Source organism: Carassius gibelio, chromosome B21 (genome assembly GCF_023724105.1).
Source record: "Carassius gibelio isolate Cgi1373 ecotype wild population from Czech Republic chromosome B21, carGib1.2-hapl.c, whole genome shotgun sequence".
NCBI lineage: Eukaryota > Metazoa > Chordata > Actinopteri > Cypriniformes > Cyprinidae > Carassius > Carassius gibelio.
The window spans coordinates 27,092,644-27,106,027 of NC_068416.1; the positions used below are offsets into that span (position 1 = coordinate 27,092,644).

Below are 13,384 nucleotides of genomic sequence, written 5' to 3' on the forward strand. Positions count from 1 at the left end.
AGAAGGAGAGAGAGGGTGATGTGAAATGGAGGTGTGTTGTGTGTTGGTGAAGGGTTACAGCGCTCTCTGTCGGCTGATCACAGCGGAGCGGATCGACTGATCAGGCCTGAGTCAAACACACAGAATCTTCTGGATGCGTTTATCTGCTGAAGAACCAATGCATGAGTGTTCGGACGTGTGTGTGTGTGTGTGACGTCTCTGTCTCTGTTCGTCCAGGTGGGCGGTCACCGCGAGGACGGCTTGAGGAGCGCTCACTCCATCGTGGCCAATCAGGTGTCAGCATCACAGCTTCCTGTGCAGTCGGCCACTTCCCCCGACCTCAGCCAGTCCGATCCGTACAGGGGTGAGCGCGGCACACACACACACACACACACACACACACACACTGGCATCATGTGGGCAGAATGCCAGCCTCCTCCATCTGCCGCCATTTTAGAGCATCACACCCCGAGGAGCGTCAGGATTCCCACACACACTTTCACACACACTTTCTGATCCACACGCCATGTTTCTCAAGCAGTAAATCATCATATTATTCTGATTTCTGAAGATCATGTGACACTGAAGACTGGAGGAATGATGCTGGAAATACAGCGGAGCATCACAGGAATAAATTACACTTAAACAGATACTCACATAGAAAACTGTTATTTTAAATAGTAATAATATTTAGCATTTTTCCTGTAATTTTGATTAAATAAATGCAGCTTCAGTGAGCAGAAGACACTATTTTAAAAACCTATTCAATTAAATCATTAATAGCCTTGTAGCTTAGCATTAATATATGTTATATTTTATATTCCCCTGTAAAATTATTAATATTCAACCAAAATATATATATTTGTTATAATATTTACTATTTACAATTAATGTTGTTTTTCAATCACTAATATTAATTAATATAGAATGTTTTTATTGTTGTACTCGAATTGGGTTTAATTGTAATTATATGTAATATTTACAATATTAAATAATGAATCAATATTTTGATTGTATTATTAATATACAAATTGTGTGATTACTTACAATTAAACTCAATATTTAACAATAAAAAATAATATTTTCAATAGTCTCAATACTTCAGTATTTGTGATGAAAGAAACATGAATTATGAATATTAAAAAAATAAATAATTAAAGACGCAAATTGTATTTAATATAATATATAGTTATTTATACATTTATTATTATTAATATTAAAACCAAAATATATTAACACATTTTTCATATTATATATTATATATTATTATCTTAAAAATTGAATTCTCATTATTGAAAGTTTTTATTTTTAAGCCGTCCTCTAAAATATTGAGTTGAGTTTGTAAGAATGACTCGTTCTCGCCTGTGGACCGTTATGAGAGCGATAAACCATGAGCGATATTCCAGATATGAATATGTGGAAGGAGATGGAATATGACCCGGGATTCGGGAAGCGAGGCTCTTCTTGGAAACTCTCTGTGTGTGGAAAGCCCAGCCAGAGAGTTAATGAGGTGAAATATGAAGAGCAGCTTCATAAATAACAGCGCTGAGGATCAGAGACGACGTCCAGCTGGAGCGCTTTACACAACACTGACATCAGAGCTGGACCGGGCTGGACCGCGCCAATATTACATACATTCACAAAGAAAGGGTTTCATAACGTGATTTCAGGAATACCATGGTACTGTATTAATAATGATGCTACTGGATAACACCAGGATCATAAAAACATGAATGGAGTCATCACTTTTGGACATAATTATATCTTTTTTTCCTAAACATTTTTGACATTTTTTTTTTTCGGTTTTAAGTCATTATTTTATTTATTTAGTAGTTTTTCATTCATATACTTTTTTTATTTATTTTGTTATATTTTCTTACATTTTTTTTTTTCTTAATTACAAAAAAAAAAAATACATATTTGAATTTGTAATCATATTTTTCAATATATTTTTCAAATGTTTATTTATTTGTTTGTTTGATTTATTTATTGTAAATGCATTTGTATTTTTTATATATTTAACATAAAACTGTACTGTATGTACAGAAAATGTACTTGAAACAAGAGAGTTTTCTTCATCGAGTGGTCAGTTCCGGGCGGGTATCAGTGTGATGATGTCATTTCCTGCCAGCGCTGAAGCGTGACACAGTCTTACCGCTCTGGTTAAACCAGATCAAGCGAGCCGTGAACACACAGAGGATCGGTGTGGGCTCAGAGAGACGTCCCACTCAAACTTTGTGTCTCCGTCCCAAATCAGGCTTTGTTTTCTCTTCCTTCTGCTCTCGTATCCGTCTGAGCAGCTGTCTGAGCCCACTCCTCACACTCCTGACATTACACACCCTCCCACCGCACACACACACACACACACACACACAGAGAGACACACACACACACAGAGAGAGAGAGACACACACACACACAGAGAGAGAGAGACACACACACACACACAGAGAGAGAGAGAGACACACACACACACACACACAGAGAGAGAGAGAGAGAGAGAGACACACACACTCACACACACACACACAGAGAGAGAGAGACACACACACACACACACAGAGAGAGAGAGAGAGACACACACACACACACACACAAAGAGAGAGAGAGAGACACACACACACTCACACACACACAAACACACTCACAGACACAGAGACACACACACACACACACACACATACATACACAAACACACTCACACACACACACACACACACATTCCTCCAGTCTTCAGTGTCACATTATCTTCAAAAACTCTATTATTGTTTTTTATTTCTTTTCTGTTCTATTATTAATTCTAATGTTCTGATTTGCTGCTCAAATATATTATATTACACTATATTACATTATATTATATATTGAAATCATAAAGAAAACACATTTCTGGAGCAAGTTTTTACAAGAAATAATATTAAAAATGTTTTTGCTTTAAAATTTTACATTTCATTTCAATTATATTATATTATATTATATTATATTATATTATATTATATTATATTATATTATATTATATTATATTATTGTTATACTAAACTTGAAAACATTATTTTTTAAATTAATATTATCATATTTAGATTTTTTTTTCCGCATTTTTTGACGATCAGCAAGCTCAAAAGTACAGCATTTATAGAAATATTTGAAATATAAATATTTAGTAACATGATAAATTCCTTTACTGTCATTTTTAATCAATTTAATGAGTCCTCCATGAGTATTTTACATTTTTTAATATTATTTATCCTTATACTTTTAGATGATGTTTCCACAATAATAACATTAATTGTTTTTCACCCAAATCTGTTTTTATATTTTATATTTATCGATTTATATCCATATTCATAGTTTTTTCATGAATGAAACATCCCTGAATTTGCCGGGGATTCTCTGTTAATCTATGCATCATATGTAATAGTTGAATATTGTTAGAAAGCTTCACTTCACCTGGAAACACGCTCGTCTTCTTCTTCTTCTGTGGTCTCCAGCGCTCTCCGGAGGACTGCAGGGTCAGAGCACCTCGTCCGTGAGCTCCGAGATCAAATCTGAAGACGAGGGAGACGAAAACCTGCAGGACGGCAAATCTCTGGAGGGCAAGAAGGAGGACCTGGACGGCAAGGACCTGAAAGCTCTAGAGAGGTCAAGATCTAGGTAAACTGTAGCGTGAGCATCGCTTCAATCAAACGCCGTCTGGACTTTGATGAAGTGACACGTGTTCTGAGAAGCAGCTAAACACACAGATGAGCAACCCAACACACACATCACATCACTATAGTTTACATCTGGACATTAAATCAAGCATTAGCACCGTAACATACAAATTATAGACAAATTCCTAGAACATTTTTTACAAGTAATTACAAAAATAGCTGGAAAATTAAACTTGGTGTTTGAAAACATACTCCAATTATATTACTTTATTTTTTTAATTTCTAAAAATATTAATTTAATTGAAATAAATAAAAAAATGTAATTTAATGATTAAAAACCTAGACTTAAATATTACATGTTGCCTTAAAATATTACTTTTATTTTAAATATGCTATTATATTTCAAAAAAAAAATTTTACAAAAAAAAATAAATGACATGAAATGTTGAAATTGTCTGAAAATCTGTTTCAACTTCAAAAAAATATTTTTTTTACCGAGCAAATTAAATGAAAGATAAAGTGCTAAAATTATTAAATTATTACAAAAAAATATGTTAATTGATTATATTATATTATATTATATTATATTATATTATATTATATTATATTATATTATATTATATTATAGTAATTTTTATACTTATCTTGAATTTTTTATACATTTTTAATAATGTTATACTTATCTTTTTTTATAATATTTTTAATATTTAAATGTATATTATATTATATTATAATAATTGTTATACTTATCTTGAATTTTAATAATTTTTAATTTAATTTAAATTAATTGAATTTAAATTATTTCTTAATATTTAAATTTTTTCAGGATTTTTTGATGAACATAAATCTCAAAAAAGGACAGCATTTATAGAAATCTTTAGTAACATGATAAATGTCTTTACTAAACTTAATGAGTCCTCCATTAATTAAATGTTAACTGAAATAAAGCTATATTCAAATAAATAAAGCTGAAATTAAATCTATATTCAATTATATTTAATATATATATGGACAGAAAACAAAAACCCCGCAGAAGGAAAATGTTTGCGTTAAAGTTTCAGGAGTTGCTAGTAAACTTGACGAATCATTAGAATGAAAGTGTTAATATCTGCTCTGTGGTAGATGATGAATATGAGATGTTTCTACCAGAGGTTTGCGATCGAGACACACACATGTTGGGGTTGTTCAGCATCTGGTGTGGTCTTGAGCCAGATGTTAGCTGTTTCTCACACATGAGAGTAGGGCAGATTCATCCAAATTCATCAGCTCTTTCCAGGATAAACGCCTGATTCCTCGCAGGGTTTATAGAGTTACACCTGGAAACACCAATCCCTGCTTCCTCCAAATTAAAGGCGATCTTTGTGATGTCTGATATATTTCATGCAGATTGTGTTGGTTCTTTAAAGTGTTGAACCTAAAATCAAGAAAACAGACTAGCGATTCACTGCTAAAGGTGTTTTAAATGTATTCTTTGTGTGTCTGTTATATCTTTTTATATACTTTATATATCTAGGATTGTATGTACTTCTGTATACCACATGTATTTTATATACTATGTATATCTAGAATTGGGTATTATTTTTATATATATTTTTTATATCTAGAATTTTAGATACTTCTTAAATACTTATATACATATATACAATTTTATATACATTTTGTATTTACTATATATTTTTCATATACTTTATCTAGAATTGAATTATTAAGAATTTTTATATCGAGAATGTTTAGTTACTTTATATAGAGATAATTTTATGTATTATATAAAAAAAAATTTTTTTGTATACTATCATAATCTATAGTTGTTATATACTATATATATTTTTATAATTTTACATGCCTTATATATCTGGAGTTTTATGTTCTTTTAAATGCTTTATATATCAAGGATTGTATGTACTTTTTCTATTTATTATATATTTTAATATATTAATTTTTTTATTTTATATATTTAGAACTTTAGAGACTTTCATATCTATTTTATCTTTTTATTTACTTAATAACTCTAGAATTTTAGTTACTTTATATAAAGAGAATTTTAAGTATATATATATATATATAAGCATATAAAATAATATAAAATTGTAAAAATTTTATAAAATGTAAAAAATATATAAAGTATCTTAATCTATAATTTTATATAAATTACATATTTTTACAATTTATATATCTGGAATTGTATATTCTTTTATATATTTCTTTATATATCTAGGATTGTATGTAATTCTCTGATGTCCTATCTATTATATATTTTAATATATTTAGAATTTTTTATTTTACATATTTAGACTTTTACATACTTTTGTATCTATAGTATCTTTTTATATACTTTATATGTCTAGAATTTGATATACTGCTAATATTATATCTTTTTTATCTAGAACCTAATGTGTTCAGCACTCAATGTGGCACAGGTTGAATCAGAGAAGTATAAGCGCTTTTCAATGAATGAATGAATGAATATCGTCCCGCTTCGGCCCACAGCAACAACGACGACGAGGATCTGACCCCGGAGCAGAAGCTGGAGCGGGAGAAGGAGCGGCGCATGGCTAATAATGCGCGGGAGCGTCTGCGCGTGCGCGACATTAACGAAGCCTTCAAAGAGCTCGGCCGCATGGTGCAGCTGCACCTGAAGAGCGACAAACCCCAGACCAAGCTGCTCATCCTTCATCAGGCCGTCGCCGTCATCCTCAGCCTGGAGCAGCAGGTCCGAGGTCAGTCACCTGTCAATCAAACTATCATCTCTATTTAAAGAGACAGTCCACCTTTTATCATGTGCACTGCACCTCTTCATGTCACGCCAAACCTGCATCAGTTTCCTTCTTCTTCTGAACACACAAGAAGACATTTTGAAGAATAGTTATGAAGAATAATCCCTAATATTGAAGTCAAGGTTACCAGCTTTCTTTAAAATATCTATTAATTTGCGAACTGTTCCTTTAATTTGATTATTGCAAATATATTTTATATAGTAGTTATATACAGTATAATATAAATAATAATTTAATAACAATAATAAGAATTATTACTATTATTAATATTATTATATATGCATTTATGTTTAATTGGATATTGGATGTTATTAATTGGATCATAAATATATGTTTATGTTGTATATACTGTATTAAGCACTTTCTGTATTTATTACTGTACAGTAGCTGTTCAAGAACAGATCTGCTTGATTTTTATATTTAATATAGTATTATTATGTTTATTATTATTATTAAATAACTAGCAATTATAAAATATTTAATGATTTTTTTTTTATTCTTATAGATAAAAATAGTTTGTACTGTTTATAGCAAATGCTTTCTGTTTTTTGACCGGTTTAGAGTTTTAATATTTGTGTTTTATATTTAATATATTTATATTAGTTATATAATTGCAATACTATTATAATATATACAATTAATAATTCTTAAAATATTTTTATTGTTACTTTCACTTGATATTATAAGTATTCAAAACTATATTGAATTTTATTTATAATATATATTTTTATTATTAATAGAATTTTTATATTATTCAATACAATTAATATTTATAAAATATATTTATTTTTATTTTAAGTAATAATAAATGTTGTATATAGCAAATGCTGTTTATTGATATAAATGTTCTGGATAAGATTTGCAGTATTTTATATGTGTATTATTAATAATAATAATTTCTGGGTTTATTAAGGTAGCTGTTACAAATTAGATTTCCCATGTTTTATATTTAACATTTAATTTCATATTAATTTATGGTCTTACTATTATGTAATTATTAGTTTTAAAAAACAACTTTTTATTTATATATAATATGATAAATACAAAAAAGTTTCTGTTCCTGACTAGATCAGTCATATTTCGCTGTTGTGCCGCTTTTGTCCTCTGGATGGCGTGGTCTGGTTCCTCCAGCAGCAGCTCAGTGTGTGTGTGTGTGTGATCAGTAAACAGTGTGTGTGTTCCTCATCTTCCAGAGCGCAATCTCAACCCAAAGGCGGCGTGTCTGAAGAGGCGGGAAGAGGAGAAGGTGTCATCAGACGGCGCTCCTCTCTCATTGGCCGGCGGTCACCACAGCATGGGCGAGGCGTCCAATCCCATGGGACAAATGTAAAGAGCCACACTCCATATATGGTCAGAATATTTCCCTCTACACTGATCTGCTGTTGTACAAGTCCCAAAGCCATCAATCCTGCAATCACTCGCTTACTCACAATAACAGAATTATTAGGCAAAGTGATGCAGAACGTTTGGATTTCTAATCATTGGTCACACGCCACGAAACTTCATTAAGACTAGTAATCTATGAGTGGCGACAAAAACAAACCTAATCACCTTTAAAAATGTAAAAATGGGCGCATTTTAACAACAGATTGGCCGTAAGTGTGGGTTATAATTTGTGTACATAGAGATTTTGATTTTTAAGATAAGTATTACATATTGTTAATTTGCAATAAAAATAATTAATAAGTCTAAATTAAGACATTTGCACACATTGAACGGTGCGTGTACACAAAATCACTGACCATTTCATTCAAAACTGCTGTTTTATGATGACTGTCATGATTTGTTTTAGTCTCCAGATTGTCTGATTTAACTCCTTACTGTTTGTTTGATGATGTAAAAGCAGAAATAAATCAAGTAAAAGCATGAAACGTGCGATGTTCACATTGCATTATGGGTGTGAACAGACACATGCAGTTGCAAAGGTTCATGTTTTCCGTGTAAATCACTGTAATGTGCACTTAATGAGTTTACTAATAATTTTGAAGGTGTGAATTAAACCCAGTTTATTCATCTTCACTTTAATTTACAGATTTTATAATAAGGAAAACATTCGGTAAACAGACAAGATCGTGTTTTTAGAAGAAAAATATGCAATATTTTAAATGTGCAGGTTAAATTTTATATTTTCTATGTAAAGGCATTTTTAGGAACGCTTATATTAAATATAGCATAATTTTCAATACTGCATTACATTAATGAGACTACTTTTATTATTTTTTATTTATTAACATATTTTGCATTACAGTAACAAGAATTGTTTAGTTCAATTAAACAATAAAATAAATATTACATAAGATATCAGATATAATATAAATTATTATTTACATGCAGTATAATATTCATTAATGTACTATATTTTTGAGAGTATGTATTTACATATTTTGCATTACATGAGTAAGAATTAATAAAGCAAATCAAAATATTACATAAAAAAAACTGTTCATTATTGCATTACATTGATGAGAGCACTTTATAATTTTCAGAAATGGTCGTAATTAAAATAATTGTAATTTTTATTTGCGTATTTGCATTAAAGTAGCAAGAATTATTAAATAAAAAAATATATATAATTTAAATTACGACCTTAAAGTATAGTTCGCATTGCTGTATTACGTTAATGATATGATTTTTATTATTATGTACATTTTTACATAGTTTCCATATAATAATTATTATTAAATAAATAAAATTAAGTATTAATATAATATAATATAATATAATATAATATAATATAATATAATAAATTATTGTGCCCATAATGTACAATTTTCATTACTTTATTACTTTTATTATTTTCATTTATTTGCACATTTTACATTGCCGTATTAATTAAATTGCATTGCATTAAATTAAAGAACTGAGGGAAAAAAAGTGGTTCATTGGCATGAAAACATCGACCTCCATTTACTTTAAGCACAATACATGTTTAGAAGTGCTTTTGTGTTAAGGTCTCTCTCCCTCTGTCCATCTTTCAGGTCGAAGCTGCCAGAATTCATCAAAATGATGAGCGATCACTTCCTTTGACAGCGTTATTTCTGCTCCGACCGTCAGTCAAACAATCAATCGACCGACCGAACGAACGAACGAATGAACTTCCATCCATCTGACCAACTCCTGCGTGTTCCCGTTCCTGACTGCGTCTGTGAGGATTTATCCTGTAAATTAGGGAGTGGGGCCGGATTCGTTGTGCATATCTTCCTCCAAGCATTCCCTGTTGCAAAAGAAGACGTTTTCATGTTTGAACACACACACACACACACACACATACAAAAGAGCGACAGGCGATTCTTCAAACATATCATGATGTTGTGGAGGTGTGGAGAGCAGCCGTCTGATTTCGAAGGCAATCCTGTCCACACTGTGGAACTTTAGTAGCTGTGCCTCGCGGAACTCCTCACGGAAAAACAGAATTAGGAAATTCCCAATCAATCGGACGAGAGGAGCTGTCAATCAAACGACCCAGACGGGAAACGGCTGTAGAATCTGACAATACCCTTCAAACCTTTGCAATAATGTTGTTTCAGTTCCTGTGAAACCAGCAGATCCCGACAGTTAAACGTTCAGAGGCCGTTCTGGATTGGAACTGCTTTGGGCTCGTTTCGCGAACTTTTTGCGGATCGCCTACGGAAGTCATTTCTCTCCATCTATTCGTTTGTTTCTAGCCATCGACTCTCCCGAAAGCCCTCCCCGGACCCCGAAGATGCAATTTTAACATGTCGAAACTACAACCAAACGTGCCTTTTAGAGCTCATATCATCACACAACTGGAGGAGAACATTATCTAGGATGCAAGCGTATAGGAAACGTTAGTTATTAGGTCTATGCAGTCAGGTTTTTTAAGACCTGGAGTTTAAAAAAAAAAAAAAAAAAAAAGTAAAAAGGTAAAAAAAGTATTTTTTTGGATAAACTGTATTTAATGTACTGTACGGCTATATGTAATTAGAAGGTGTGTCCAGCCCCGTGTGGCCCCGCCCACAGCCCCGCCCACATGTGGCCCCGCCCACCTGTCACCGTCGTTATTGAGCATTGTATTATAGATATCCGCTTTTACGAATACAGGCTTGTTGTTGAGCCGCTGTAGTACAAATGTGTGGTTGTACGTGTAAAATGGCTTTTTCTCTTTTTTATCTCTCTATTCTTCGTCTGTACTGGTTTCTCTGTCAAAAAAAATGGGAAAAAATGGACGGGAGGCACTGAAAGTGGACACAAATCTATTAGAAAATCGTTATATATAAATGTAGAAATATATACAGTATATAAAGAGACGGAAAGGAGTTCACATGGAGCGGTTTTTCATTCTTTAAAGTCGAGCGGAGACGTCACCAAACGCCGTCTGCTCCGAGAGACGTGACTCTATTTTTCATAACGTCACCGCGATCGTAACGAAGGCGAGCGATGCTCTCGCGAAAACCGCTGACGAAGGGAAACACACACGGACATTTGTAAATTGTATGCAACAAATGCAAACGTACCATTATTTTGAAATTGTGTATGTAAAAGTTATATTTTTACATGTAGGCTGTTGTTATTCTGTGTTTAGAAATGCGTTGTATCAGTTCTTCTCTTTTGTTTTTTCAGAAAAAATACTTCATTGTGTGTTGAAACGTGTCACATTGAAAATGTAGTGAAAACAAAAGCAAAAAAAAAAAAGTATGTTTATATTTGCGGGAACATTTTTCTTTTCTATAACGGTGGGTGGTGGGGGTCGGGAATCAAAGCTATACGATTACTCTCTCATCCTCTTTCATCATTACATTGTCATTTTTAATTGAGTATTTTTTGTGTAAATAGACGCAGGTCGACGACCTGCCATTGATCATGTGGCCTGGTGAGGACGTGATTGATTACGTTAACGTGTGTCAACAATCAGACCCTAATTTACATTCTCACTTTTGTAAAGAGACATTGCTGAAAAAATCCAAACCACGACTTGGATGTTTTGTGCATTTGCCATCGGTCTTCTTACGCAAAATTTAGGCCTGAATTTAATATAAGTTGCATATAAAATTTGGACGACTTAGTTTTAAGAAAATGAACTTAATGTGGTGCATATTTCTCGTACATAAATGAGAGGAAACTACAGTAAATGGTTTATAACTTCAGTAAACCCATTTTTTTCCAGTTTCACGTTTACGCCACTGGAAAAAAAATTGTTAATAAAATAAAATAAAGGAAATTGCGACTTTCTGTCTTACAGTTCTGCATTTTTTTTTTTCAATTCTGAGAAAAAAATCTTGCATTTTTTATTTTTTTTCTAATTCTGTTAGTATCTCACAATTTTGCTTTTTTCTGATTATATCTTGCAATTGTTTTTCAAGTTTCAAGTAAAAAATTTAGAATTGCAAGATAAACAGTAAACTCAGAATAGTTTTTTTTTTTAGATCTACTTTTATATCTTGCAATTTGGACTTTATATATCTCACAATTCAGATATATTTTCTCAAAATTCTGCATTTATATGAAACTTTTCCTGGCAATTCAGACTTTGTTCAAGTTTTGTGTTTATGTCACAAAATTCCAAAAATTTAGCTCAAAATTCAGAATTTTTCTCTTTTGTATGTTGGTTTTCACAATGGATTAAAACATAAAAAAATTACGATTTTTTTTACAGAAATGTGGGGAAAAGTTGCAAGCTACAAATAAAGAAATTAGACTTTTTCTTGAAAATCTGCTTCTGACAATTTTCTCACAATTCTGTGATTATATCTCACAATTCAATAATTTTTTTTCTGAAATGTTGCATTTCTATCTCTAAATTCTGATACTTTTTCTCTGAATTCTTTTTGTTTGTTTCCCACATGGAATAAAAAAAATATAAAAAGGTAATTGTGACTTTTTATCTCAGAAAATATCAAAAAAAATCTGAATTGTGTGATAAAAAACGTTTATCCCTGAAATAAGCTTCCATATAATCCTGCTTGTTCCACAGCTATCCATATTTGATATATTAACTAAATGCATTTTATTGATTAAAATTAACTGGTTTTAATCAATGTGAATAAATGCCTTTTGATTATTTATTGATGCCATTATTTTTTGTACAGTATGTTTTAAGTATAGTTCGACTGACAGAACGGCATCACATCATGTTTATATGTTAACGGTAAAACTCGTAATCCAAATTTTATACAGCATAAATCAAAAATTAAGGCCTAAATGTGTTTTATTTCTGTTTTTTTTTTTAATGCAGAATCGCAACATGCACAATGTCATGGGTTTTCCTACTTGATTTGCAGGTTCAAAGATTGCCGAAAACACTCCAGCAAAAGCCTAGTATTGAAAAGTGTGGTACATCTGTACTTTTGCATTGCTTCAGACATGCTAGTGTTCTTGTCCTTCAGTAAATTTTGAACATCTGTATTTTGCCAGTGCTAAAGATGTTTGGTAATTCTCTCCTTGTGCCACATCATGTTGTTGTAGCCAACTGAATTACTATGATTGCAGTGGAAAAGATGATGTTTTCCTCTTGGTTGTTTATATGTACATACTTGTTCTTGCTTTTATGAACTGATTTTTTTTAGTCCAATGCAGAACTGAACTGTAAGTGATCTTTTCCATCCTCAGAAAGCAAACCTGGGCAGTGTCATCTCTGTTTATTTAAGTGCTCCTCACGTGGAGGATTGTGAGATAAAGATTATTTGACGCAAACAGCATCGTACAACTGGTCTTTGCTGCTTTCTCAGTGCGTTTGTCCAATTGATGCGTTGTCTTTGTCACTTGAGTGTGGTTTCAATAAAGAGAGATGATCTAGAAGCTCAAAATATCCTCTATATCCACTGCCAGATCACATTTTCACGTCAGTTAAGTGGATCGAGTGCTGATTTCAGTGCAAATTTAACACATAAACCAACAATTAAGAGATTCAATAAATGTAATCAGCATTTCTGTTATGTTTTCAGCTAAAAACATCTTTAAAAGTAGACAAAAATGATGGAAACTTGTTTGAAAACAGTCATTATTTGTGTCTTTATGATGCACTTC

At 31.8% G+C, this 13,384-nt stretch overlaps 1 protein-coding gene across 16 annotated transcripts in view; it reads left to right on the forward strand.

Moving 5' to 3' along the window:
* Nucleotides 1–13,164, forward strand: part of LOC127986079 (transcription factor 4) — a 149,627-nt gene extending 136,463 nt beyond the window's left edge. For 7 of the 16 annotated variants that reach the window (XM_052588280.1, XM_052588278.1, XM_052588279.1 and 4 more), the window contains 5 exons: nt 217–343; nt 3,465–3,627; nt 6,114–6,343; nt 7,594–7,726; nt 9,379–13,164. In XM_052588280.1, coding sequence (XP_052444240.1) covers nt 217–343; nt 3,465–3,627; nt 6,114–6,343; nt 7,594–7,726; nt 9,379–9,427 — 702 coding nt within the window. In that variant the 3' untranslated portion in view covers nt 9,428–13,164. Of the gene's footprint in view, nt 1–216; nt 344–3,464; nt 3,628–6,113; nt 6,344–7,593; nt 7,751–9,378 lie in introns of all 16 variants that reach the window. The other 9 variants (XM_052588284.1, XM_052588285.1, XM_052588292.1 and 6 more) reach the window with 3 other exon arrangements.
* The last annotated feature ends 220 nt before the right edge of the window (nt 13,165–13,384 follow it).